Consider the following 27,598-nt stretch of genomic DNA (forward strand, 5'->3'; position numbering starts at 1 on the left):
ATTACAGTTTCATTCATTCTGTAGTTTGTTCAGCATTACTAGCGATTACTGCGTTTCATTTCAAAATGCGTAGACGAACCGAAGCTCAGGCATCAAACAATGAACCTGTCAATGCTGACAGAAAGGTAATGCAACGATCACAACAGCTAGCTGCTGAAAGCTACTGTACATGTTACAGCAGGTCTCTGTTAGCCAACATTAGCTTCAAAAGCTAACTTGCTCGTCAGTACTCCTTTATTCACATAAAGGATGCAAATGACGGTTTTCTGCTATTTATGCCGATCTTACACTACCAACGTTATCTGCAGTATGAGACACTGTCCGACAATGTCCCCCAGTTTTGTACCCAAAGAAGAGTAGCCAAGTCCCCCTATAAGAAATGCGATTTTAATCGTTATTTGCCTATTTACAGGTTACTCGATCCTAAAACAATTCAGAATTTATTTGTAACAAATCATAAGCAACTGTTCTTTAATTCGGCATGCATCCCGAACAATAAAATAACGACAGTTATGTCTATTACCTGGGTAATGGTAAATTTTCCACCAAAACACACTATGGTTAACCCTGATGGCCTCAGTTAACCTTTGAGGTTTTGATAGCAGTCGGCTATTATTGCAGGGCATGGAATCAACGCTTTAATTGCTTGTGATGATTTCACTTTAATTATAAATATAATGTAGATAAAATGTGTATGTTTTTCCAGCTCTAGGATGCTATGAGTCAGGTTAATGTGTGACTTAACATTGATTTTTTTTTTTCTCTACAAAAACTAGGATTCAGATCAAAAACTGCACCGCCAAGCTGAATCTGAAGGCAGAGCGTCTTATGGCTCTGTGCTGATGACCACTGGAAAGTGTTTACTTTTGATCATATTCATCCCTCCTTTCCTCAACTATGCATCACTGCAGAGAGAAGGACAGATGCTCTTGCCTAAAGGTTCTCTCATCTAAAGCTAACAAAGTCACTGCTCCTTTCAGTTTGATTTTATAGGAACGTAAAAAAACATATTGTTTAAAAATATATTTATTAAATATGTGGATTAGACTGCCTCAAGTGGGGGGTTGTCAATAAGGTTTTCTTGTTTTCAAAGCCAATCTGTCTTTTTATTGTGTTCCCTCTTACACCCAGATGGCCAGATTGTTGATGTTGGTTTGGGTCAAAAGATGCATCTTTTATGTAAAGGAAAAGGACAACCAGCTGGTAATAAATCCTATGACAAAATTCTATCATCTGCCATGACTAGTTTTCTTTCAAGTTATGAAACATGATGAATGTTTTTGGCATATGCTTCAATGTCTGTGTGTCTTGTATGTGTGTTTTTGCTGAGCCCACCCAAACCAGTTTCTTTTTTTCTCTTTAGTAATACTGGATGCACCAGCTGGAATGTCCTCAGACATTTGGTTTCATGTCCAAGAAAGTGTGGCCACACTAACAAAGGTGAGAAAATTGTAGTTATTATGGATTGTATTGAATGGGTGTATTCTGAAATTACTTTTCCAAATATGATAGCTTTTGTGGTACTGTGTTAAAACAAATGGGCTCACCGGGACCAAACAAACTATCTCATACAGGGTGAATAAGCACTCTGACATTGCCTTTGATCAAGGAAATCCACTGTGGTGCACTTTGTCTAGACTCAGTAACTACTAATGCTGCCATGTTGTTTGTTGTCAGGGTCATGTAGGGACAGTCCTTGCAGTAGCTATGCCACGTCCTCCCTGCTCAACAAAGACTCAGTACAGCAGAAAGTCTGGGCTGACAGCCTGCCCCATGTTGTTTGTCTGAAATGCGACCCAAATCAGGTCACTGGCTTGTTGGCGAAGGGCCTAGATACATCTGAACAACTGAATCACATAAGCAGTTACAAAAACAAACTTACAGTGCACTGTTTACACCACCGCTTATTCTTCAATGTTACTCAGCAGTCATGCATTTTTAAAGTACCAACACAGGAGTCCTCACTGAGAGCATCTCATGTGTATGTAGAGCGTGATGTTATCTAATATTTCTGTAAACATGTGGTGTTTACACCTGTTTGTCACACTGCTCAGGTGTGTACCTATGACAGAATGGGACTGGGCTTCAGCAAGCGGATGATGCAGAATGAAACCACAGGAACTGAGAAAGTTTGGGGGATGTCAACAACTGGACGGTTAGTATGCTACTTCAGTTGTCTTTTTGAGAGTGTCATATAATGTATGGAGTGAAACTTTTCTGCTGCACACAATTCCTACCTTTGTAAATATAATGTCACAGTTTCTAGTCAGTGCTTTTGTAGCCACTGAGAGGATTTTAAATGGATGAGTGGGCTGTTTTACACCTGCAGGGCCATCTGTCTTATTTATCTGTTGTAGCTGAGTTTGTGAAATTAATTTGTAGAAATTGTGAATGAGATGCAGGCCACGAAAACAGTAGTATAGTGTGGCGTGCAGGTGAATCTGAGTCTGATAGGTGCTGGTTGCGGGAAGCCACATTCTATTCTGGAGCATTGATACATGGTTTTGTAAAGGTTGAGTCAGTTTCAGCACACGAGAGCTTTAAAATTATAGGAGAAAACTTGTGGGGGCTGTGCAGGAAGGTGGTGTAGGAGGTGATATTATTAAGTCATATTTTCAATTTGTTATATACTTTATAAATGAACATCTGCATGCTAGCATCATCATTGTGAGCAGCCTTAGCATTTAGCTCAAAGCCACGTTTTATCTTGGTATGGCCGCACAGAGCTGAGAGCATGACTGAAGACTCTTTGTCTTGTTGTTTGATAAATGCAGAATTCCCACACATTTTCATTGACAGAATTTTAAAGCTTTTTCACAACTTCAAGGAACCATTGTATTTTTTTTCTGTCCAAACCTGCCTGCTATTTTTAAACATCAGATTCATTAGAGCTACGTTACATCCACAGCTACAGTGAATACATTTGCTGTTATGTTACATTACGTGAAAGGTTATCTACAGAGGATTACTCTTACAACTTAATTATGCACAACAAAATTCCATGACTTTTCCAAAACATTCAATGCTTTTTACTGATTCCATGACTTTCCCAGCCCACAAAAATGTAATGTGATTGTGAAATTCCATTGCTTTTCCAGGTTTTCCATGACTATGGGAACCCTGTAAATGCCTCGGGTTGCAAATGTTAATAATAATAAAATTAATAATGATGATAATGATGATGATAATAATAATAAACTTTATTTTTCTAGCACTTTTCTAAGACCAGAGTTACAAAGTGCTTCACAATACCAACCTTACAGGTAACGCCATACAATATGAGAAAACAAGGTCAACATCATTCACATAAAATGCAAATAACATTTAAATGTTAACATGTGAGAAGCCAGAACCAAAGAATTTTTGGGACTTCTACTCGGAAATTAAATTATGAAATTAATTTATTTTCTGTTGATCCATTAATTGTTCCAGCACTAGATCTATCAGAGAGAATGTTCTGGTAAATGTGAAAATGTCAAGGTACAAGCCAAAGCTACAGCTACAGCTTCATACAGTGCAGTAACACACATCAAGTTCAGTTTTGCATTATTCATCACTGCTCAGTAATGATCCTCTGGGAATCAATATTTTCTTGATAAAGTGGCTGTTTGGGACTAGTTATTCATGTTGCAGCCAGCACAGATTGATGTGTGCATGGACACCTCGTGCCCTCCCTGCTGAACAAACCACAGCCCTGCTCTGCTCTGCCGCACACTGCTGTGGGACGGGGCTGTAATCTTCTCGCCTTTGACATCGTAACGTGTTTGTCAAACCTTAAATCTGCCTAGGGGATGAGCGGGAGTAGTTCGCCGACGGTCAGCAGTCTAGTTTACCTTGGCATGTAGCCCGGGATGCAGGCGGCGGCTCATTTGGGATGCAAGCAATCAATTTCCCAGAATTCAATATCTGGAGGAGTTTGATGACCACCTAACCTTAACCCTGGGAGTCTTGTGAAAACTCTTCGTTTCAGTGTGACACCTCAGACTTGATTTATTAGCACAACAAACCCGGGGCAGCAGATGGCTCTCACAGAGGAGCTGCTGCATCTCATGTAATGATGATGCTCCCTCTGATGATAGAAGTTTGCTGCTGATTGTTTTTTCCTGCGGTGAAAAGGAGCCAGCAGTCCCCTACTTTATGCTGTCATTTGGGTTCCAGCACTGGTTTATTTTGGTGTCTTAATTTTTCTCTGAGGTTATTTTTGCTTCTTAATATGACTCCTGATAAACCTGTTAACGAGCAGATTAGAAATTAATGAGATTAATGATGAGCCTTGGTCCCACCTAGCTGAATAAATAAACCTGCTGGCCCAGTTTGCAGCGCGTCCTGGTTTTGTGCCGAGACAGATGAGTGTTGTTGTCTTCCAGGATGGTGGATGATCTACACCGACTCCTGCAGGCTGCTGGGATAGCCAAGCCCTTCATCCTGGTGGGCTCTGAGCTTGGCACGCTCAACGGCAGGTTTTACAGCCACATTCATGATGTGTAAGTATTGTGTAATGAATACACTTAAAGGATAGCTCCTCCAATTTTACACATGAAGGTCAATCTACTTGTCATGGGGGGTAATACTCAGCTGGTGAAAAGAGTTGTATAATATCATATTTGACTATGAAGAAGCTTTGTTATTTTCTGCATCTTATGAGTCTCCCAACTTTACAGAGGTGCAATGATTCATGCCAAATTACTTCTATAAAACTGCTCATTTAAAAGTATTTACTCTTCAGGCAGCTATAGTGATGTTTCACGTAAATGTCTTGATCTGTAGAGATCCTTTCCAAAATGTTGTCAGATACACATAATAACAACCTGAGCCTGTCAGTGACAAAAACAAGCACTTTCAGTGGACGCACATTGAGGGTGAATATGCCTCGAATGGTTACACTGCAGCCTGCTTTGCAGCTGCAACTGCAGCCCATTCACTCACTACTGGACCAATTAAAGAAGTTACTTACATTTAAAAAATGGGAAAATAGAAGAATAAACAAGAATATAAGATTAAACTTAAAACTGTTGCAAAGCAAGTAAGAATAAAATGACTAAAAACATCCTTATGCTACACATTGTCACGTGCTAATAAAAAAAAAAAAATCATACAACACAGAGGCACAGATAACATGGAAAAACTGGGGAATATTAAAAGTAATGGGCAATATTAATGGTCATTGAACTATGCACTCAACTAGATGAAACTGTGTTGCATCATTTAAATCTCAGTAAATTAAAGGATAGGACTGCGATTTTTATATATATTTTTCTTACAGTAGAAAAGAAACCCAAACTACCAACATGTTAGTCTATCAATACTATTTGTCTTTCCTACTCTTTTAAAAGCAGTCAGACGTGGTATTTTGGCTCCTATTAAAGATGTTCATCTTAAAAAATGGGTCGCATCGACACAGATTTGCTTTTATTTTAAAAAATCTTAGTAATTACCTACGTAGCTGGGCACTGTGGCAAACATTACTCAAACATGAACAAAAAGTGTACTTGTTAGGGATTATTTTCAGACAAAGATTAATATGTGTAAGGGTGTATTTCTGGCAGCAGGATGGTGTGTGTGAGGCTGAATAAATTACAGTGTGTTCTGTTCATGGTAATGAAGGAACATGTCACCCAGTGCAATAGTGTGACTCACTGATGTTTTTAATATTTTTAAATAACATTGGAGGTCTGTGCATCAGTTGATGGGATTTTTTTAATAATAAAACAATGTAGAAAATTACCAGACTTATGTTTTATTTTTCTAATGAATGATTTATAAAATTTAAATGAGGTAATGTAAAAAGTGCTTTGTATATTTTGTGCTATAAGAGTTTGGGAATTTGGGAGGCACTGCAAACTATACATAATAAGGTATGCAGTGCCTTTACAGTTGCACTTAAAGAAATATATTCCACTGTCCATTCCTATCATCCCCCATAACTCAGCCATCTCAGAGTCAACGTAGTGATTAACGTGACAAGTAGCTCGTACCAGGGATGAAAGATTTAGTATTTAATCAGGCATGATATTGCTGCCGTTAAGGGAGAAAATTAAGTAGTGGTGAGTGGATGACACCTTTCCAAATGGAAATATTGCCTCTGGAACTGGTGTAGTCTATGTGTGGTCATCTGTCTGCGGGGACAGAGGACAGACAAATCTACAGGAAGAAAGACGGGATGTCACCATCCATCTCACACTCATTACAGCCTGGGCCAGGAGGGTAAAGTGGACAAGGGTAGTCAATGAGTCTTACTTCATCTGAGTGTGTGTGTGTGTGTGTGTGTGTGTCCTCTCTTTGTCCTCAGGCAAGTGTCAGACCTGGTGCTGATTGATCCTATCCCAGAGGACATTTTTGAGGACGAACAGTGGAGAGAGTATTGGTGAGTTTATAGCTGGTTTCTGGTGCGTGGGGAGGGCAGAATTGTGGTGAAAAAAGGAGAAAAAAGGAAGGAGCAGAGGATGAAAAGTGAAGATGGAGAGATGTTAAAGAAGCAGAAACTAGACAGAGTTGTGAAAAAGAGGGATGGAAAAGAAGATTGAGAAAAGAGGAGCGTGGAAAGGAGCAGAGAGGACAATAAGGAGCTCTGAAGGGCAGAGAGGAGCAGATAAAAAGCGAGAGGCAGGGAAGAGGAGAAGAAAAAAGGGAAATGTATCAAGAAAGAGGATTAGGATGGGGAGAGTAGAGGCAGAGGCGCTAACATGTTTCACAAGTGGAGCCCCCAACTCTTCCCTCATTGGCTTTCATGGTGAGAATAGTTGATTATCTTCTCTGGGTGGGGCTCATTAGCATGATTAATTGGAGGGCAGAGAAACTCATTAGCTGATCGCACTCTTAGCATGAAACAGATGAGGCGAGTGCGAGGGTTGTGACGGTACTCGGGACTGAGTGACAGAAAGTGTAATAACACTGCTTTAATCCTCCAGGCGAGATATATGTCAAGTGGTAGTCATTGTCAAAGCATATATCCCATTATGCATTAATTATCATACAGGGGGTCGGGTTGTTATTAATGATGACCGGGAGTGCGAGGAGAGGAGGAATGCTGGTTGGTAGATGTGTCAATTATGCAACACTAACAGTATTGCAGATTGTTTACAAGTAAAGCATGTCATGTGTAAGCCTTAAAGGTATTTCACTGCTGAGGAGACTATAATTAATCAGTTATATAATTTAGCAAACTGTGCTAATGTTTTAGATGTAGCTGACAGCCTAGCAGCAGTGGCTACATAATAAGCAAATCTCTGGAGTGCATCTGTAGTGCAGATTTCTCACTTACAAAGCAGATCAAAAGGATTATTTAGCTCAAAACCCGTTAGATATTTTTAGCGCAAAATAGCAGCATCTATCATTTGAGAATTATCAGTAAAATAATAAATAACCAGACAATAATAACAACAATAATAATGCCTCTCAGTAAAATACAACATATTGCTTTTCTGATCATGCATTGTTTCATTTGTTCGCTAATTTAGATTTTTAACGTACCAATTGTACTACATATGTTCAGTCTTCACTACATATGTTGAGAAGTTTTTGTTTGTTTGTTTGTTTTTATAGAATTCCTTAAAAGTATAAGATTGGAACTGAATTTGTGTAATACACAGACTGAATAAAATAATGCTTGTGGCTAACATGATGCTACAAATTAGTTTGTGGACTGCTGTTTAAAGGCTCCAAGTTTGGCATTTCGTCCATTGCTATGTTGGTTTGTTGAGTCAGAAATTAACAAATTTGGATGAGTTTGGAAATGTGGAAGGTTGACGGCTGGCTCACAAACCTCCCTTAAATATGCGTAACCTTAAGCCTCAATAAAATGTAAACAGGCGAGTTCTATAACCCCCTGCCCGCATTTCACCATACTTGAATGCAGTAAATGATAAAGTATGAGTTGACAGCATAGTTGTAAGTATACAAATTATAATAAAACTAGATTGAAGTCCTTTATTTTTTGTGAGGCTTGCCTGTACTTGACAAAGTATTTTGGTTTCAGTATAATTTGATATCTGTAATCACTCCCAAAAAGTTTTTTTAGATGCTTTTAATTTTAAATTCACTCATAAAATGTTGCTTTGTAAATTTGTCACACAATATGTCCTTACTAAAGATGATGAATTTAGTCTTACTTTAGTTTCTTTGGTTTTGAAACAACTTACAAGTTACAAAAACTTAGTTTTACAAGCAAACAAATTAAATTTGTTCATCATCATCATCATCATTCACACCTAAATAAATAAGACTTAAATGTTTTTGTAATTGCATTTTTGTGCAGAATGTACAATAGATGCCCTGTCACTGAGCCTGCAGGAACCTCAAAAGCATCCCTCTATCGTTTTTAATCAAGATAATTGATCTGAAGATATTGATACCTATTTATTGAGTAATAATAATAATAACTTTATTTGTATAGCACCTTTCAAAACAAAGTTACGAAGTATTTTACAATAAAAACAATAAAGCTAAAAACAACATGTACAAGATACAAAACAGGATAAAACAGTATAAAAAGTAGCACTAAATACAATCATTTCAGAAAAGGCTAAACCATAAAATTGAGTCTTAAGAAGGGATTTAAAGGAGGTCACTGGACTGAGCCAGTAGAGCAAAATTTAGGTATTTTTACGTAGTTTGCCATGGTCTAAAGTATCAACTGCTTTTATAGTCCTACTGTATATAAATTATTTTTTTTGCAGTTAATATGCCCTTCACAAGTTCTGTAAATGAAAGAAAACGGGTTCAATGAGTTGAAAAACAATATATCTGTTCATGTAGTATATTTTTTATGTCACTTATAACTGGGACATCATATGTACTAAGATATCACAGGAGGACAGAAATATCAGCTAAAATCAAGTACTCTCATTTCGAGTATGACTTGCTGCATCCATAGTTCTGTCCAACAATATTAGCTCACAACTTATATAAGCATGAGTCAAGCCAGATAAGAAATGGATCCCTTAAAATGGCCTAATTTGTACGTGACTCAAAGTGGAGCAGCACCATTTATCAGGGGTATGTGTCCAATTATCCTCTGATTAATAGGCATTCATTTCACTGAGTACATGACACTGCAGCCACAATCCAATTATTCTGTGGAGAGGCTATAGAGAAATGAAATGAACCAAAGACTTACATTTACTTAATAAAAAAATATTTTATCATCTTTGCCTGATGTCCATGGGGGAGTGAAAATAGAGACAGGAATGGCATATACAATATTAAGATAGAGGAGATGCAGCACAGAGCTATGCATTACAGCATAGTGGCAATGGCATTCTTCAACTTGCTTTTCCGTTATTTTCCTCTTTTTTTTAGCAAGGCAGTGGGAGATCTTACAGTATTTGGTACACAAGATAAGTATTGCAGAAGGGAGCGGGGCTGCACCTGAGCAGGATTGTGGGGAGACCATATCAGCTTAGCACTGGGACCAGAGGATTTACACATCAAAGACCCACTCATTAACAGAGGCTCACTCCCAAAATTAGTTCTGTTAGATCTTACAAAATGAATCGCCGCTGTCTCCCAAGAATGGCGTGCTTGTGTTTTTGTGCGTGTCCGCGTGTGTGCAGGCATTTGCTTGTGTGCACTTGTAAGAGGTCAACTTCGTGATTTGGGATTTTCCTCTGCAGACATCCCAGCATGTGTCTCATTTCCTTGCGGGGGAAGATAATGCTGCCTGATGAAAAATCAAGCAGTGGGTCTAGCATCAGAGATTAGGAGAGGCCCCAGTGTACGTCTGGACAAATTACACTCTGAATGAGAGTCATTGGTTTGATTCACTCAGTGCTGTCAGTCTTTGTTTTGCGCGCTCAAGGAATGAAAGCATTACATCTCTCCACTCAAATACATCCAAGATTATTCCATACATTTCAACGTAACTAATAACTATGCTTACTTTGTCTCATTGATGGGATAAAAAACACACCTCATGGCCAAAAGAATGCAAAGAGAGATGACCATATGTGATTGAAGGACATCTCATTTCAAAGCCATAGATACTGCTATACCAGCATCCCCAGAGCATTATTGAGGTCAGCTGCTGCTGTTAGGTGACATTTAAAGTTCCAGTACATTCCCAAGGTGTTTGATAGGGTGAGGTTTTGGGCTCTGGCTGCTTTGTGCACAGGGGAATTGTCATGTCAAAACAGGAAAGATTTTTTCAAACTATTGCCAACACACACTTGTCATAAATTACATTGTATACAGTGGTATGAAATTTCCCTTGAAGGGATACTTCACCAACTTTCAACAAGCTTTATATCAAAACACTGTGGGTAGTATTTGTAGAAGTGTGTAGAACTGTGAGTCTCGCTGGCCTTCAGGATGTTGCTGGAATTACAGGCTGTACTTCCGAATTTTCTTATTGCCTATCCCATTTCTTCACTGCAGACAAAAAAAGTATCGAGCTGGACCAAGAAACCTACTGGCCCTCTCTCTTTCTCAAACTTGGACCAATATCTGATCAAAGGGTATACCTAGGAAGAGCTGATTTAATATAAGTCAATAGTACGTTACTGCACTGCCTATGTTTCAACTAAATGTTTACAGAAACATATTTTAATGCCCTGGTGAGCTGTAATAACAAAAGTTTGTAAACAGGAAATGGATGCCATACTGCTTCCTGCACAGTGAAAATGGAAAAAAAAGTGAAAAAGTGTTACCGCATTTATTACGGTGAAATTTTAGCAACCACAGCTGCCATTTTTATTACCCTAAAACCAAGTTTTGTTTTTTTACAGTGCAAGTGTGTGTGTTTCTGCAGCCAAGTGTGTGTGTGTGTGTGTGTGTGTGTGTGTGTGTGTGTGTGAGTGTGTGTGAGAGAGAGAAGTATAAAACTAATTTACCCCATGGGGAATATGTTTGCTCAGAGAGCAGAAACAGTGGGGAATGCTCTCGTCTAATGGGATGGTCCTTCCAGTTTAATGAATGCTGATTGATTGGCAAACTCTCCGTTTTAATGTACCATTACTGTGTTTAGTGCAACTCAGTCCTCACAGGGGCACCACTTGAAAGTCTCTTCATCCCTTTCCTCTGCATCTTTGTTCTTTTAAGTGCTAGTTTGTTTGTTTTTTTAACTTTGGTGATAATTTGAATATTTCAGTTTGTTGCTGAGACACAGACCCTGTAGTTAGGGCCTTTTTTAAGGTGTGTTGCTAAAGGATTTCAAGTAAGATTATATGAAGCTTATATGAAGTCTAAATCGACCATATATTTGATACGTCCTATCTTTATGTTTGTGCGGATACATGATGTTTGGGAGCGTGTGAGGTGCAGTGTCAGTCTCACAGCTGTGTTTGCAGGCCTGGATAGGAAGCCTGATTGAGTTCATGAAAATGACACTCTCTGTCCCATTCATCATCCGACCTGTCATTAATATGCTCAGCAATGCCCCCCCCCCCCACACACACAGGAACACATAAACATTTCACACACATAATGCAAGTATGCATATCACAAACAGTCCAGCAGCTCTGCACACAGCTTGCTGCGGTGTGCAGCAGATAGACATGTTTTGCAGCTCACCTGGAGCCTGCTCTGTATGACGGGAAGCGTATGACTGTCACTTTGACTGACGACCGTTCAGAGTCTCTTGGTTTGATTTATAAGCCAGACGTGGTTTAATATGAGGGAGTGTTTCCATCCCTCCTCACAGCACTTTGTTAGCAGACAGATTTACAGGTATAACATCCTCTCTTCGTCTCGTCTTTACTACAACTTATATTGCTGAGATATTTAAACGTTTCAGTACTTGGGTGCTAATATTTCAACACTATAAGCAGTGTTATATAATGCCTTAGCATTTACGTGCACACTGTCTACTCCTCCTTCATTGGTAAACAGTAGCAGCCAGTGATGACATATCCAGTCTCCCCCTCTGAGCCCATTCGCTTTCACTGTGAGCTGCGTTCAATAACCCACTGGAGCACAGCCGTCCTCTAAACCCCTCCAGGGATCCTCAGCTGAGATTGGCAGCAATCAACTGGCCATGGGCCGATGGATGGAGGGAGGGAGAGAAAGAGGGAGACAGAGAAATGAAAGGAGAGAGAGAGAGAGAGAGAGAGAGAGAGAAAGAGAAAAGCAGTAGAAGATGCTGCCTGACAGAAGCATGATGCAGGGGATATTAGTCAATTTTAACCCTTTGAAACCTGTATCGACATCTTGTGCAACGTTCGGACAACTTCCACAAGCTATTTAACCCTTTAAAACCACAGCAAATTGGTTTGAGTTCTCTCTAAAATATGGGAAAGAAAGTCAATGACCAACTTGGCAAGAAATGTCCCACAAATTGCATGAAATCAGTAAAAGGTGTAGTTAAAATTATAAATCAATAAATTAATGAAACTTAGTACTTAGTACAATTGTATATATAAAATTATGTCCAGGTTTCAAGAGGATTTCAGATAAAAATGGAAAGAAAACTTGTAAATCTTTCCAGTGGTTCATCCCTGTCTTCCTTTGGACACAAAACATCAAATGTATTTGAAATGCAAAAAAATCTCTCAGCTTCAGACAAAGATAAAAACACTTGAGTTTGGTTGAGGAACACTAATTCCTACTATATTGCTATGTATATACTATATACTCTATACTATATATATACTGTACATGCTGTATATTTGTGACTAGGTTTTGCTGTATCTGACCCTGCAGGCTTCAACTGTGTGCGATTCATTATGCTTCACAATGTGATTCTGTAATGGCTCCCAGTGAGTCGGCCTCCCCCCTCAGTCCGCTCCTGACTCAGCTGCCCCCCTCCCTCCTCAGATCCTACCCCCTCATCCAGAGACTCCCAGATGAGCTAGGAATGCCAATTAATTGTAATTAGAACCACTGTAAGCGTAACTATTGCTGTTACACTCCACTAATGAATCAGGGCTGCTGCGGTCCCTGTGTATTTACCCCAGTGTAATCTATCGTATTGATGCAGGGAGAAAAGCTGAGAGCAGGCAGGGGGAGGCTGGAGTGGGCTGACATCGGTTGTGGTACAAGACTGACACCTTGTGCCCATACTGGGTAGTACAACTTAGAGTGGGAGTATTCACAATGTTTAATTTTTCTTGCATTTGGGCAGTGTAGACATTCTGTTTATTCCCTATTTTTAAATGATTGTAAGTTTTTACATCATCTAAATTAACAACTGCACATGAAGTGACGCAAAATGACAATTAAAACCCATTATCAGACTAATTGTGAAGCAGATGTGGTACCCAAGTTGAATGTATAATAATTTTGGTAGTTAGAATACATTTGAAAGTAGGAAAAAACTGCTGCACACTTTGGCTCCATGTGCATTTCTTTTATTCAGATAACGTCTCAGCCCTCAAGGCTTCGTCAAGATCAGCAGTCACAATCACAATATGACTGTTGATTTTGAAGAAGGCCTTTGGGCTGAAACATCATATGAATTAAAGAGAAATATAGAGCCAGTGTGTGACCCTTTTTTTCCCACTCTCTAGTCTATTTTCAGTGATTGGCACCTCAACACACAACGCAATAACAAGAATAAACGTTGGCACGGCATGTTTTTGCCAACCACAGATCTGTTACATTTGTGGTTAATGTGGCCAGTTTAGGCACAAGAAAACTGTTGGTTAGGGTTTGGTAAAGATCATGTTTTGGCTTCAGAAGTATAGTTTTGTAGCTACAAATGCATGGAAATGTTAAAACATACCTTCTCTTGTTGTTTGTTGGTCTTAAACAGTCATCCGCTGCTGCTGTTTGGCAGCCACCTAGGTATCAAACCCTTCACTATCTATCCTCCTCCTGATGAGAAACTATACTTGTATACATGTAATCTGAATTGCATAACTTTAGAAATGTTGACATGATTTGTATGAAAAGTATACATGTAATATAGCCGTGGATTGCAAAAACATACAGTGCCAACATTTCATTCTGGAAACCAGGTTGCATCACAACCCTTGGTCTGTGTTACTTTTCTCTGTTGTATTAATACATTTATCAGCTGTCACTGAGCATTCACAAAAGCAGAATCATCATAGTTTATATAATTAAACAAATTGTAAGCAATGGTTAACTTCTTTGCTTACACTCAAAAAGCTATTTTTTAAGATAGCTTAAAATATGATGCAAGTTTAATAATCCTTGTTAGGAAACGGGGTTGTTATAGCTACAAAACAACAGAAACAGAGGATAAAATCAAACATCAAAAAAACTTAACTACTGAAGGTCTACAAACAAGCACAGTTGAAAATGTGGACTTAAACTGGCACTCAAAAATAACACTGTACCCCAAAGCATGTTGTTCACTGTATGTGAATAGTATTGTGCGTCATACGGCACAATAAATGGGCATAATACTTCATACAATACCTCTGGTCCAATTTATACAGCAGGTCTAAGGCTGACAATGTGAAGTTTAATCTTAGTTGCAATAGTGTGTTTTACTCTGTCACAGATACAGCCTGTTTCAAAAAGTTGCTCTGATTATACAATACTAAAGAAACTAGAGCAGTGTTTAAATTATTTTTGCCTTTAAAATGTGTGAATGAAAAACATGCTATTAGCTGCAGGCTCTTCTGTTGGTGTAACAATCATGGTGTTTAAAAGTAATTACGTAAATGTAAAAAAGACCCAAAATGTTGTTGAACCTATGTTAGTCCCATGTTTCCTGACAAATGTACTGCATTTAGCACACTTGAAAACCAAGCAGTCAATAAAACTGATGAATTTGGTCCCAGTGTCACCATATAGCATCACCTTTTAAAGAACCTAGACTGTATGCGTTCTTACAGGTTCAGGCAATACATAGCTCCAAGTTGTAGACCGTTAAGTTCCTGTACGGAAAAATACCTGACAGAGTGGTCATGGCTAGCCTCTGTTCCACTAGTTTATCCAATGCAATCTCTCATTCAGCATTTCTTCTATCCGTCTTTCCTGTGGTTTACATTCCGTACTTAAAAGAGAAATCGTCTCCACTACAGTATTGCTATTAGAAATGGAAAACTTTGTGACTTTAAAAAAGAACAAACAATGATTATGCACAATAAATCACAAACAAAGCTACAACTCTCATTAAACTACAAGCATAGTGGTTTCATCCATAACCATAAACCTAACCTATGCTCTCTTCCAAAGGCAATGTTCAGTGTTGTAATGTCTGCATGTGACGTTAAGCCAGCAAAAGTCTAGGGCTTCTGAGAAATTATGTTTCTTGAAGGCATAAATATTAAATAAACAATGATATTGGATGGTTTTTCAAAAAACACCATTCTGATCCAAACATGTGAAGTTAGCGGCACAATATACTGACCAGGTTCTGCTCCGAAGCTGGATTTAAACTTATTAGTATATTTACAAATGGCAATGGGAATTTGAATGACTTTTTTATGAATTGAAAAGAACTTCCTGTTTAACTTCAATTCTCTATTGTGACCATCTCACGTCAAACAACATACAATTAAGTTCGTCTTTTTTTCGTTTGTAGTCCTTTATGTAAAAACAGGAAAAATGCAGGTGACTAGGGAACATCACAAGCATCAAATCAACACAATTATTATCTACATGTATATACTCATCAATAAAATCATTCAGAGAATGCCAATCCATGCACTAAGACCCTTTCACTTCTTTAAGAACTTTTTTTGCTGTGTGAAAGTCTTGTGAACTACATATTTAGGTTTGATTACAGCCTTCTAATATCCTCCAAAATGTGGGGTTTAACATCCCTGTCTGTGTTGACTTTTTGCTGTGATGAATCTCGATCGGGGCGGAGCCAGGCGTGGTAAACATTTGGGGCTCAGCCCAAACCTGGGGAGTCCAGAGGCATGCCCCCTCAGGGAGATTTTTTTCCCATTTACCACATCTACATGCTCTACTTTGTAAGCCATTTGAGATAACCAAATGCCAGAAATATATATTATTTGGGGAAAACATGAAAGCTGGCAAGGCAAAGAAAACATTCTGCTGAGCCTACATCCCATTTTATATCTAATTGTTCTCCAACTGTTTTCATCAATCTGAACAGCTCTACTAATATTAAAACCTATTTTTGTTATACTACGCTGGAGTAGAGTTCACAAAATTAATATTTAGCTGACAAATCTGCTACATTTAAATCCATCCCATACTAATCTTGGCTGCTCTAATTGTAAATCAAGAATCCCTAACAATGCTAAATGAGGTCCTCAGTACTCTGAAATAAACATTAGGCAAACAGAAGAACATAAACTAGATTATATTAGATTTCTTTAGGGAATAGCATAGTAGCATAAACAACATGGGCATATATTATTTGAATGACATAAAGTTGAAGGTATTTTCAAAAACCTAAATGACTGAGGGCTTTTGAGAAAGAAATTTCAGGGCTGGACCCCCAGAAGCCACCCCTCTGCTTTGCCCCTGACCTTGATTCTGAGTCACTTAAGTTTATATTTCTTCAAAATAAGGCCAAACTAACCTCCCTGCCTGAGACTGAGAGGCCTCATCATGTACCTGTGCACGTTCATATGCCCTCCTTCTTGTAATAGTGTCTTAAAGTCTTTTCAGTGACCAGTTTTTTAAAAAATGTTCCTTTGGCATAATAGTTAGTTGAGCCTCATGTAATAGTCCGTGTTTAAATGTTCTCTGTTCATTGTAATAGTTGGCAGAAGCTCGTGTAATAGTTCGTGTTTTGTGTGTGAGCAGGCTCTCAGGTAACAGAGGCCCTGCATATGGAATGAGATGGTAATGAGGAGGAGGAGGGGAGCCTTATCACTACAGGGCCAAATTCCGACAGTGAATTGCGCAGTTGTAACAAAAGTAACAGAGCGTCCATTCAGCCTGCACTAATCCAGATGGGAAAGTCAAACAGCAGAAAGTCCACGGCACAAACTCATTTCATCACTTTATTAATTTAGATATTGCCTCCTCGCTCCTGTGGGGAGGGAAAAAAAAAGAGCCCCTCTGAAATGACCAACATCGGTGAGGCGTTTTGCTCTACATGGTTCCCCCACTTCGTCTCCTCCCGTTATCTGTTTAATTCATCCCGCCAATCTTGGCTGTCTTTACCCACTAAATTTCCCTTTGACACGCATGCCTTGCTTCGCATAATCCTCACTCCGGGGCAGAATTAAAAATGGAAAAAAGAGGAGGGAATAGGACAGGTGGCTGGAGAATCCTTGAAATAATGTTCAATGCCAGACCCAGGAATGATTTGACCAGATTCGAACTAGGGGGCTGATAGGGAAAGAGTGTTTTTTTCCCCCTTTATTTTTGGAATCAAGGGGTAGGAAAAGGGTGACAGGTGGAAAATGTGCAGAGACTGAGAAGTCTCTTAAGAGCCAGGTCGAAGAGTCAGTTCTAAATTGTGGTGCCAGAATGACTTCGGGGGAAAACTGTGGCAGGGAAGATGAAAATGTCAAAATGTCACTCTCCGGAGGTCTGATTTGAAAAGTTTTCTCTGTCTGACTGAAGACTGAAAATTAGAACATTTGACTTTCTCCCTCCCTCCTTCTGCATGTATCTATTATTGACCTGCAGAGACTGAATATAGCAGATATGTTATCTTTACACAGCCATTTATAGCACCATTCTCCGCTGCTTGTATCAACTGAATCTGACCAATCATTGCTGACATGCTTTGCCGGAGCAGAGCTCGATATGTCAGGCTACAGTTGTTTAGGTAGCAACGTGTCATATCAACAACAGGTGAAATGGGTTCTTTCACAACGGAAAGGTGAATGTTTATGATGTGAGTTTGATATGATCAGTATAATGGCAGTGAAGCAGCCAGTCTGTGTCAGTCTGAACCAGTCGATTGTAAAATAAAGTGTACTGTAACATGCACTATGGGCTTTTGCTGTGATATAAGATACTGTTACAAGTCAAGTATTAGTAAGTTTTAGTTCTTTGTGGTATAGTTAAAATAAAAATAAATCAGTGACAATTCTGATAACCTTCCAACCTAAAGGTTATGGCACCTAACACATACTGGTAACCATAATGTCCTTGTTTTACATATGGCCCTCTCTCCCTTAGGGCTGAGCATCAATCCTCAATACCTTCAAAGTATCAGCCAAAATAACCCAGTACCAAGCATAGATTGTATATAAAGATGGACTTCACTTACTCCCACTGTGCAAAAATGAAACCAGCATATCCTGCCATTACATCAAGTGGCACACACAGCAGTCACACAGTCACATCATGTCATTTATCCCCATATTATTGCATCAAGTTACTTATTAAAACCAAATTTATCCGAAAAAATCTGTGTGATACGCACCACCTTAAATGACAGAAACCATCTTTGAGAAAAAACTGTGTTATGTACTTTTAGTCTTTAGTTTGGCTCATGTCACATTCAAAAATATAGCGGGGGCAGGGTTGATGACCTATACTGCAGCCAGCCATCAGGATATCATTCTCGATATCCGCATTTGATATATTTGTATTCAGATGTAGAAAAAAAAGACTATTTGTGTAGTTTTGTTGCAGCAAATTATCGCAAGCATTCTTTCATTTAATACGATATGTGATCGACCCCCTACGACATCAGCTAAAAACCAAACAGTCTGGTGTGGTGAAGACGGAAGCATGGTGTATTTGATGCAGTCTGCAGTTCATCTTACCAAGATGGCACCAAAATGTTTGAAAGTAGAACTAAACTACACGCCTGTGGCATCTGGTGGCATTTCACACAACTGAATGCTTCCATCTATATGATTATAAATAAATATTTAATTGTATGGTACTTCAAGTGTACTGGTATTGTAACCTTTTAACAATGCCTAGCCATCTTTCCCCACATTTCCTGTCTGCGTATCTAATATAGGCAACCTCCAAAGTCAATAAAACTACACAAATGTATATACCCAATTCTTAAGCAATCCATCCAACAGCTGTTGAGACAATTCACAAAAAAACACCAAAAGTCAACCCAAGTATGATATAGAGAAATGCCACAACATTAGTTATGATTGGTTTAAATTGTGAAATCTGGTATGAGCATGCTTTGAGCATATATCATATATCAATCTCACTTATCAATAGTCTAGGTCTTGACTTCTAAAAAAATAGTAAAAATGATAAAATTGCCTATAATAAATAGCTAATTGTACTCCTTGCAGTTTCTGAGATAGGCCTACAGCCATTTTCTTATTGCACTTAATTTTTTCTTTGGGCACATGGAACCGCTGTTTTTTCCCAAGGCATAATGAAATATATAATACTCACATGGACCACAAGACTAAATTTAGTACTCTATGCAAAGTGGTGTAAATGTCCTCAGATTTGTGCTAAGGTAAGCCCAGAAAACACTTCCACCAAAGTAAACACAAACTCTCAGTTGTACGCACTAATGGGTCAAAAGAAAAAACAGGTGAACAGGGGTCATTGTATAGACAAGATATCATAACCAAAAATGGTCAGAAAATAAACAAATAATCAAATGATTAAAAAAGCACAAGTTGAATTGCTACAGCATAGAAATGGATGTTTTACAAAGGTGCTTCAGTTATTAATGAGTTGTTGAAATGTACTGTAAGATTGAATACAGCAGAGAGAAACTGATACAGACATACAAAGGCACAGAGCTGTAAGTCTGGCCCAGATCAGGAGGAAGACGAAGACAGGGGACGAGTGTTTCCCGGTGCAGGGGGGCTGATCTACAGTGTGTTGGCTGCGTGTAGGGGCAGGCTGCGCGGTGCCGCGATGGCGGCAGCAGGCGCACGGCACTATTGATTGGGCTCCACAGGCTGAGACCAGCCAATTCAGAGCACCAGTGAGCCGAGACCGATTGGGCCTCCTGAGTTACAAAATCCCACAGCTCTTCTTCTCTCATCTGCCAAAAAAAAGAGTATTTCTCATTCCCCAGGCAAATGTTTTTGAAGAGAAAGTTTGAGATTTTGGGTTGAAAAAGGCTGATGGAATTGTATGACTTTGACTGAGTCACTGGTATTGTGATCATAAAATCAGTCATGTTGTTTTTTTACTGAGCCACTCACAACGTAATCATGTTGTTGAACAGCACAAATTAAAACTGACTTCATCTTATGTTTGTGGATCCAAGCACTTTAAAGGATATTGGAAAACCTGTGATAGAGACTTACTCTGGCATTGATGGTTATATTTAAAAGCTGCACGGATCAATTATTTTCATATTTTAAATTGATCAAATGATTAGTGTAATTTGAAATGGGTCAGTGGTAGTAATCAACCTGGTCTCATACAGATAGCTCTATGGTGCTTTTTAGTATCTTAACACAATACTTTGGTTTCACAGCCCACAGACACTTTTCTCCAGTAGAGAGGGCTGTTTTTAGTGATAAAGCTCTGATTAACTGATTTCACATTACTGTTACAAAGAAACCTAGTAAGCTACTAGCTGCTGAAAACTGTGGAGCATTTGGCAAGCTAAAGATCCAAAACTTTCTTGATTTTAAGGGGTGTAAGAAAACTTTTTTTAAATATACAAAAGGGCTGTATCTCAGTATTTCATTGATTTCTGAGAAGCGAACTAAATTAGATTATTTCTAAGGTTGAGATTATTATTCAATATATTAACTTAGAGGATAAGAGTAAGGTGAAGACCTGAACCCAAGCTATACTAGCTATCACTCTGTGCTGAACAGCCTTGTCCTGTATCAGAAAAGTTAAAAGTTGAACAAACAGAGAGCTAGAGCAACTATGGCCAAGCATCAGGGTGAAGAACAGGTGGAATTTGCCAAAATAGATGCCTATTAAGTATGTATGATTGTTAAGAAATAAAAAAAACAAACAAACAAACAAACACAATGCAGACAGGGAAACACAAAAAGTAACTAAAAACAACTGGATAACTCATGTCTGATTCAATTATTTCAGAGGAAATAACCTGCTGTAAGTCATCCAAATCTCGCATTTTACACAAACTTACTGCAGTTATCATTCAAGATTTGGCTTAATTGTGCAGTCTATCAGTGGTTCTGTATTATTACTATAATCAATTGAATGTAATATAAAATATCCCTGTAATTTACCACTTAGTCTAGGTTTCGTCAGTTAACTCTATAATAGAAAAAAGGAAAATGGTTGGGAACCACTGGCCTTTGTCAATGTGTTTTTAGCCTTTTCTGTTTTTCACTTCAATACAATTCAATTCAATTAATCAATTAATGCAGCTTTAAAAAAAACAAAAAACAAAACAAAACAAGCATGGTGAAAATGCTATCCCTCAGGAATTGAGTTCGTCTCCTACTGAAGTTTTAGGCATGTGAATGTTTGTGTGTGTTTATTCAGGTATGGTAAGCTGTTGCCCTCACTCCAAGCCAGGCAGTTTTCTGCAGCTACAGGGCTGAGCCGCATGCTGATTATTCTGGGGGCGATGGAACCGACTATTAAAGGCGAAAATGTCTCAGAGGAGGTCATCCAGCGCCAGGTCAGCCTAATGCACACACACACATTACAATGAAGAACGCCCCAAAGGCTGTGATATGGATTGTTCAAGAAATTAAAAAGAAAAAGCTTCAGAAGTCTTTTTGTATTGATCTTTTTTTCTTTTATAAATATTGTATCAAGCTGAATGTGACACTGCAGGTCAGGGGCGATTTAAGGATAAATATCTCAAACCATCAGGTCAGAGAGACGCTATCATAACATGGATGTTGATCATTTTTATAATCTGAAGACAAGACTGTAGCTTGTTCTTCTGCTCAGACCATTTCTGGGCTTCTGTAACCTAATCAAGAATATATAGGAGAAAGTGATATTACCTCCTCCCATTGTTCCCATACAGCCACAGGATGGTGCTAGTGCAAGAATAATCATGTCTCCTCCTCAGCACAGATACGAGGTGGATGATGATTGCAGAGGCGTTTGTCTTCATATCGTCAGAGACTGAGAATTTGGCATGATATGACGCCAGACGTCATTTTAAAATAAATGAAAATTGAACCCCCGTTCCCGGAGCTGACGTGACGCTGCAGTTGCACTGTATCTCCTGACGCCTGCTATATTGTAAACTCAGCCTTTTGACAGGTCATAGAGTCTGTGAGGAAAAGGCTGTTAATATAAGCTACATGCTTTTTGCTGTGTATTGCAGATGAAGTTTGTCTACAGGAGAGGGTTTATTGTTGTTTTTTTCATTTGTCCACACTCAGATCTGCTGCGAATCCGTTTTAAAACCCACACATTCACATACACACATACATAGCTGTGACACCTCTGCCTGTCATGAAGTCCTGTAGTCACTTTTTATTTGCTATGGAAAACATCTTAGGCAGAGGAGAAGTAATGGATTCTGGTGATGAACAACAAACAATATCTTTGGTAACACGCAATAATGCTAAAGACTGACACCTTATTACAGGACGGGGACAAACACTCCTGTTAAATACACGAGGGACATAGAGACAAAGAGATTATTGCAAGAAAGCTAATTTAGTAACCTTTTCTTGTGTGGAGAGACAACTTAAGTGAACCTCTGTGAGCACACAAGGTTTGTACAGTCATGGAAAACCTGGAAAAGTCATGGAATTTGTCAATAAAAAATGCCCAGACCTGTAAAGTTTTGGAAAACTAAATATACTAGATATATTTGAAAATCCAATAATTTCCATTTTTACAGTTTCTGGCTATGATAAATGTCATTTTTGTTGATTTTTAACGAAACATGCGGATTTGAAAGGCATGTTTCCTTAACAATCACCAAAAAGAAAGGAAGAAAAAATATTGCCAAAATATGTTCTTTAAAAAAAAAATAAAGGACCAACATTTAAATACTACCAAAAAGTGTTAAAGAAAAAAAAACAACTTTTTTTTTCTTTATGAATGGCCAAAATTTGAATAAAAAATAAAAAAGACCAAAATTACCTACCCAGGGGGCTGAAGGTTTGGAGGGCATGATTTCTTTAAAATTTGACAGTAACATAAACACAAAATAAAGCCATGTACATTTGCATGCCCCTCTCCTATGCCAACATAAAAAACATAAGTCCCTCCCCGATGCTTAAAAAATTATTTAACATGCCTCCCCCTTTTTGCACTACCCTCTCCCCTCTTATAAATAATAAACAGTCCCTTAGTTATATTTAAATATTCAGTTCTAATCCTGTTCTGAATTCATTATCTTTTAAAAAGCTATCATATTCTTATATTATGTTAGAAAAAAAACAACGATAGGGAGTGTCAATGGTCGTTTCAGAGGATGTATGGTCTCTAAAATGTGCCTCAAACTCTTGGAAGTCATGGAAAAGCCATGGAAAATCATGGTCAAAATGTGTGTGAACCCTGCTCCTAATATCCGTTCAGTGTTACCTTTGTGCTGCAGCTGTCTGTGTGATGACGCCTATCTAAGGATGGACACGAAACGTTCGTTAAGACGCCTTGTTCTCTGCTGCCAGCCACCCACGATTCGATGGCGGTAGTGATGAGGGACCTGTTTCAGCTTTTCAAGTATTACAGTTGTTGCCAAGGAGATAAGGACATCATTGTGCTTGAATTCTCCAAGGACAGAGAAAAGGGTTTTGTAGACAGGCTAGTGAAGGTTATAACACGCACGCACACTCACAAGCTTGCTGGACTCAATAGAGCATGCAGTCCATTTCTCAAGGGCATGTTCTGTAACCACTGCTTAATTGAACTGGAGCAGAATTGTTTGCTGCTATGTTAACGGCACCGGAGCTATCTGGTCTCATCACTCGTGGGTGATAGACACAGTTAAAGGGGAATTCGGCTCAGTTTGAGGATTCACATCTTTTTCCAGTAGCGTGGTGAACTTTCCCTGCCCTGAGCTGGAGAATCACAGAGCCAAGTTATATCAGTATTCTGTCTGAAGCTGCATTCAAATTGGCTTGTAGCTCATTTTTACATCTTTTCCAAATCATTTTGGAAATTTGATTTGATTTTACTTTATCGGAGTATATTTTTAAATTTGTCTTGTTTCCCTAAAACACACACTGTTTCACATAAATCTTCTTAAATACTAAAATACAAAAAACAACAAACAGCAAAACTATACTAATGTTACATTACACAAGAGACATTACGAAAAGTGGAATCACTTTGTATTAACCACAGTAACACTTCAAACCTCAAATTAAAAAACTGACTGAAAGAGATTAGAAGAAATCCAAATTAGGCCGTAAAAGTGACAAAGATAAATAATATGACTAGCAAACTTCCTGTATCAGCATATACCACAAAATAATCAAACCAAATTACCAGTTTAGGGTTTCACTCTCCCCCCTTTTTAACTTACTAAAACAGAAACACTCAGAAGCAGTACACATGGGGCACTCAAACACTTCTTTGACCTTCAGTTAACCAATCAATCAATCAACCTTCTTAAAAGGATTTAACAACAAGGGTATACAAAGAAAATAATGGTGGGCCCACACGCTAAAAAAAATAACAGATAAACTGCTATAGTCTTTAAAGTTAACCCTCCAGATGCAGGCCTGAATGTGGCTGACCGTTGGGCCACACAAAAGATGACAGCCACAGGATGTTTTTGTTGTTGTTTGGTTTTTTACTGAACAAACTTAATGTATAAACATGGCTTTGGGGTCTTGGATTGGATCAATATGATCAGGTGCATACAATACAGATGAAGTAAGCGAGGAAAGAAAACAGACAAGAAATCGTATCAAATTTATAAAAATATATGTATGTATGCAAAATAAAAAAGGAATAATAAATATAAATTGACGGCTATGGCTGTTGTTACCATATTCATCTATGATGCTTTGCAGTTTTATTGCATTTTTATGTTTCATGCATTTAGGGCTTTCACACAAGGAAAAAATTAATTATGAAAAACACTAAACCTAGGTTTCACATTCATATACTCCGATTTGTGTAGATAAAACTTTTTAAGTATTACAATGTAATTTACCAGAAAGTCATCATTGCTATTATCAATGTCAAGTCCATAAGCAATGTCCTTATGAGAAACGTTTTCATGATGAAAAACCTTTGGGGAAAGTCAGTTATGTATATCAATCCAAAAAGCACCACAGGAAAAACAAATAATCAGTAGTTTCAGTATCATCACAACATACGCATTTTTTTTTTATTTCAATTCCATGTCGTTGTTGCAAGAAGTCACTCAAATACTCCGTTTAATTTTTTTTTACAATGGATTTGAGTTGTGGGGAATGCTAGACCGGCCTATTTAGTTTGTAAAAACAGCCGATGAATGAGACCACCCACAGAAAAAAAGGTCACTCACCCACCAGAAGTTCAGCTCCCACAGTTCTCTGTCCGAGAAAAGCGCCTCCCCTCTTTCCCACCAGTTCTTCAGCGGTATGTAAAAAAAAAATATATCTCCTCCCTCGCCGCCAGAGGAGCAGCTGGGCTTTGCCTGGTCACCCAGTGCGCTATCTGGTCTCCTGTCTTCCTCCGTCGACGCTGACGATGTAAATGAGGCTGCTAGCTAAAGGTTAGCACGCCAGCTTATTATCTCCTAAGTCCATGGGAGTTAACGCTAGCTTGGCAGCAGCGCGGCTGTTAGCTTAGCTGGAAACTCAAACTTTACTCTGACAGACCGGAAATACTCCGTAGCGTCGATATTACTCTTCCACACACTCATGGCAAAACGTTTGGTTAACACACTGAATCCCTGGAGCCCCTCTCTCGTCCTCCCACTGAGATACGGCCTGCGAGCGAGAGGGTGGGTCTGCACCGCTAGCACGGGCACCATTAGCGCCGGCGTACGCCAGCTGTGCGCCGAGTAGGCGGAGTCTGCTCGCGATACGCATGGATCGACGTATACGTCACCACGTCCACAGTAAAGAACTTTACTGTCCATGTAAGCAATTATTTGTCAACTAGTAAAGCTCCCATGGCTGTTGCGCTGTAGTCCGACATTGTTATTTCTAATTATTGACTAATTGTTTTAGTTGCTCATGTATATTTTCATATGGTCTGTGCACAAATATCTTTAAAAAAATTAACCAATTATAGCATTGGAGTAAAAAGTAGAATATTTCCCTCTGAAGTGTAGTGGAGTAGAAGGGGAAAGTGGCATGAGATTACAACCAAAAACACTAAAGTAACTTAAAAGTTCCTCAGATTTGTACTTAAGCACAGTAATTGAGTAAATGTACTTAGTTACATTCCACCACTGGGCAGCAGAGGGAGTGCAGTTACTGAAATTACAGTAACATGGATTAATGCACCTGGCATAGCTCTTTAGCCCTGAAATTTAACAATCCAGCCATTCTAATTATTCTAAAACATAATCTAATTTCAATTAAATGATATTCATGCATTTTTTAAATGTTCCTCAGATGTAAAACGTATTTTTCGCTAAATAATAAAAAAACAATCATGAATATGACCAAAAATGAGAAAATGTGTTCATACATTGTTTCTTGCATGAGGCCCAATGTGTTTGACATACATTACCATGTGTATTTTGTTCTTTATTTTAGTTTTCTCCTGCTTCTGTAGGAAGTGCAGTCTCCTGCAAGCCTTAAGGTGAATGACACTTTCATTCCTGATTTTCGGACTAATTTTTTTTCCTAACCTTGTCTCTTATAGAAATACCTCCTCAGTAACCCTGCCCACCAGAGCAGTGCTGTGGATGAGCATTACTTTCTGAATGAAAGTGTCGCTCAAGTGAGGTATGGTAACACTTAGAAAGCCTTTTTTGTCTATATTGTCTGTATGGGTCAGTTATTTGCATGTTTAGTGTGGATGTCAAAGTGAACACTGAAATATAAAATAACATTAAATGGTTTTTTTTGTTGTTGTTTTTAAAGGGACATCACAAAGTTTAAGCCCCTCTCCAGCAGGACGTTAGTGAGTATGATCACCGGGGATTCCTTTGACCAGGAAATACCAGAACATCTAAATCAGGTAAACAGATTTACTACTATTAGTCACTCTCATTCGATGGCAGGACAATATTGTAGTAGTGTTTGTGTAAAATCCATAGTAAATCATCTTTTTCCCTGCACCAGATGGTAGCTAAGCTTCAAAAGAAGTTTCTGGAGGAGTCCTACCCATCAGCCAATCATATTCACATAAAAGGAGCAGACCGGCGAATGATCTACAACAAGCCATCTGCCATCAGCCAGCACCTGAGGAGGCTAGTCAACCGACGACAAGCCAAACAGCAGAGCGAGTGACCCATGGCCAACATGTAACAATACCCCAGACACGAAAAGAGTAATCATTGAATATGTTTTAAATATTCAATAAAATATTCAAGCTATCTTTTTACCTCTCAGCAGTCTGTAGAGATTGTGTACACGTCTGGTGAGTTCATCAAGAGGTTGATTTCTGAGCATATTTTTGCACAGCTCTCCTTCATTGGAAGCTCTTAAATTGAAAATAACTGGAGGCTGTTCAGTGTGATGAAATATTTGCTGTCTTAGATTCAGAAAATCTTATCTTTTAAGTTGTTATTTCAGACGCTTTACCTGATTGGCCAGAGACAAAAATTAATACATTACTCCTTATCACTGTAAAGGCCACACACGTCACTGCTCAACCTCATAGTTTTTTAATCTGGTTCAGCTCTGTCTTAATATTCTGCCGTGTTATAGCCACAGGGAAAGGTACACTGAGTTCCTCTCTCTGTTGCTTCAGTCATTTGTTACTCGCTTATAATTGAGTTACATCACAACCAGACATAGACCTCTATTTTTGGACTTGGAGGTTGATTTGATTTATTTTACAGATGAGTCTT

General features: G+C 38.6%; 1 protein-coding gene across 1 annotated transcript; it reads left to right on the top strand.

Moving 5' to 3' along the window:
- si:dkey-122a22.2 lies at positions 1–27,121 on the top strand. The gene is made up of 11 exons (XM_042490345.1): positions 1–125; positions 777–939; positions 1,132–1,203; positions 1,364–1,440; positions 2,055–2,155; positions 4,368–4,484; positions 6,290–6,364; positions 21,202–21,340; positions 26,446–26,528; positions 26,667–26,763; positions 26,868–27,121. Exons 1-11 carry the CDS (start codon positions 66–68, stop codon positions 27,033–27,035), a joined length of 1,152 nt encoding a protein of 383 aa, XP_042346279.1. The 5' UTR covers positions 1–65; the 3' UTR covers positions 27,036–27,121.
- The last annotated feature ends 477 nt before the right edge of the window (positions 27,122–27,598 follow it).

The sequence above is a fragment of the Plectropomus leopardus genome, chromosome 7 (genome assembly GCF_008729295.1).
Source record: "Plectropomus leopardus isolate mb chromosome 7, YSFRI_Pleo_2.0, whole genome shotgun sequence".
Taxonomy (NCBI): Eukaryota; Metazoa; Chordata; class Actinopteri; order Perciformes; family Serranidae; genus Plectropomus; species Plectropomus leopardus.

Excerpts from the sequence above, each read along its gene's own strand:
- si:dkey-122a22.2 (XM_042490345.1), top strand. The coding sequence starts at position 66 with ATGCGTAGACGAACCGAAGCTCAGGCATCAAACAATGAACCTGTCAAT. Across the intron at positions 26,529-26,666 it reads GAAAGTGTCGCTCAAGTGAG|GGACATCACAAAGTTTAAGC; the intron begins GTATGGTAACAC and ends TTGTTTTTAAAG. Across the intron at positions 26,764-26,867 it reads TACCAGAACATCTAAATCAG|ATGGTAGCTAAGCTTCAAAA; the intron begins GTAAACAGATTT and ends TCCCTGCACCAG.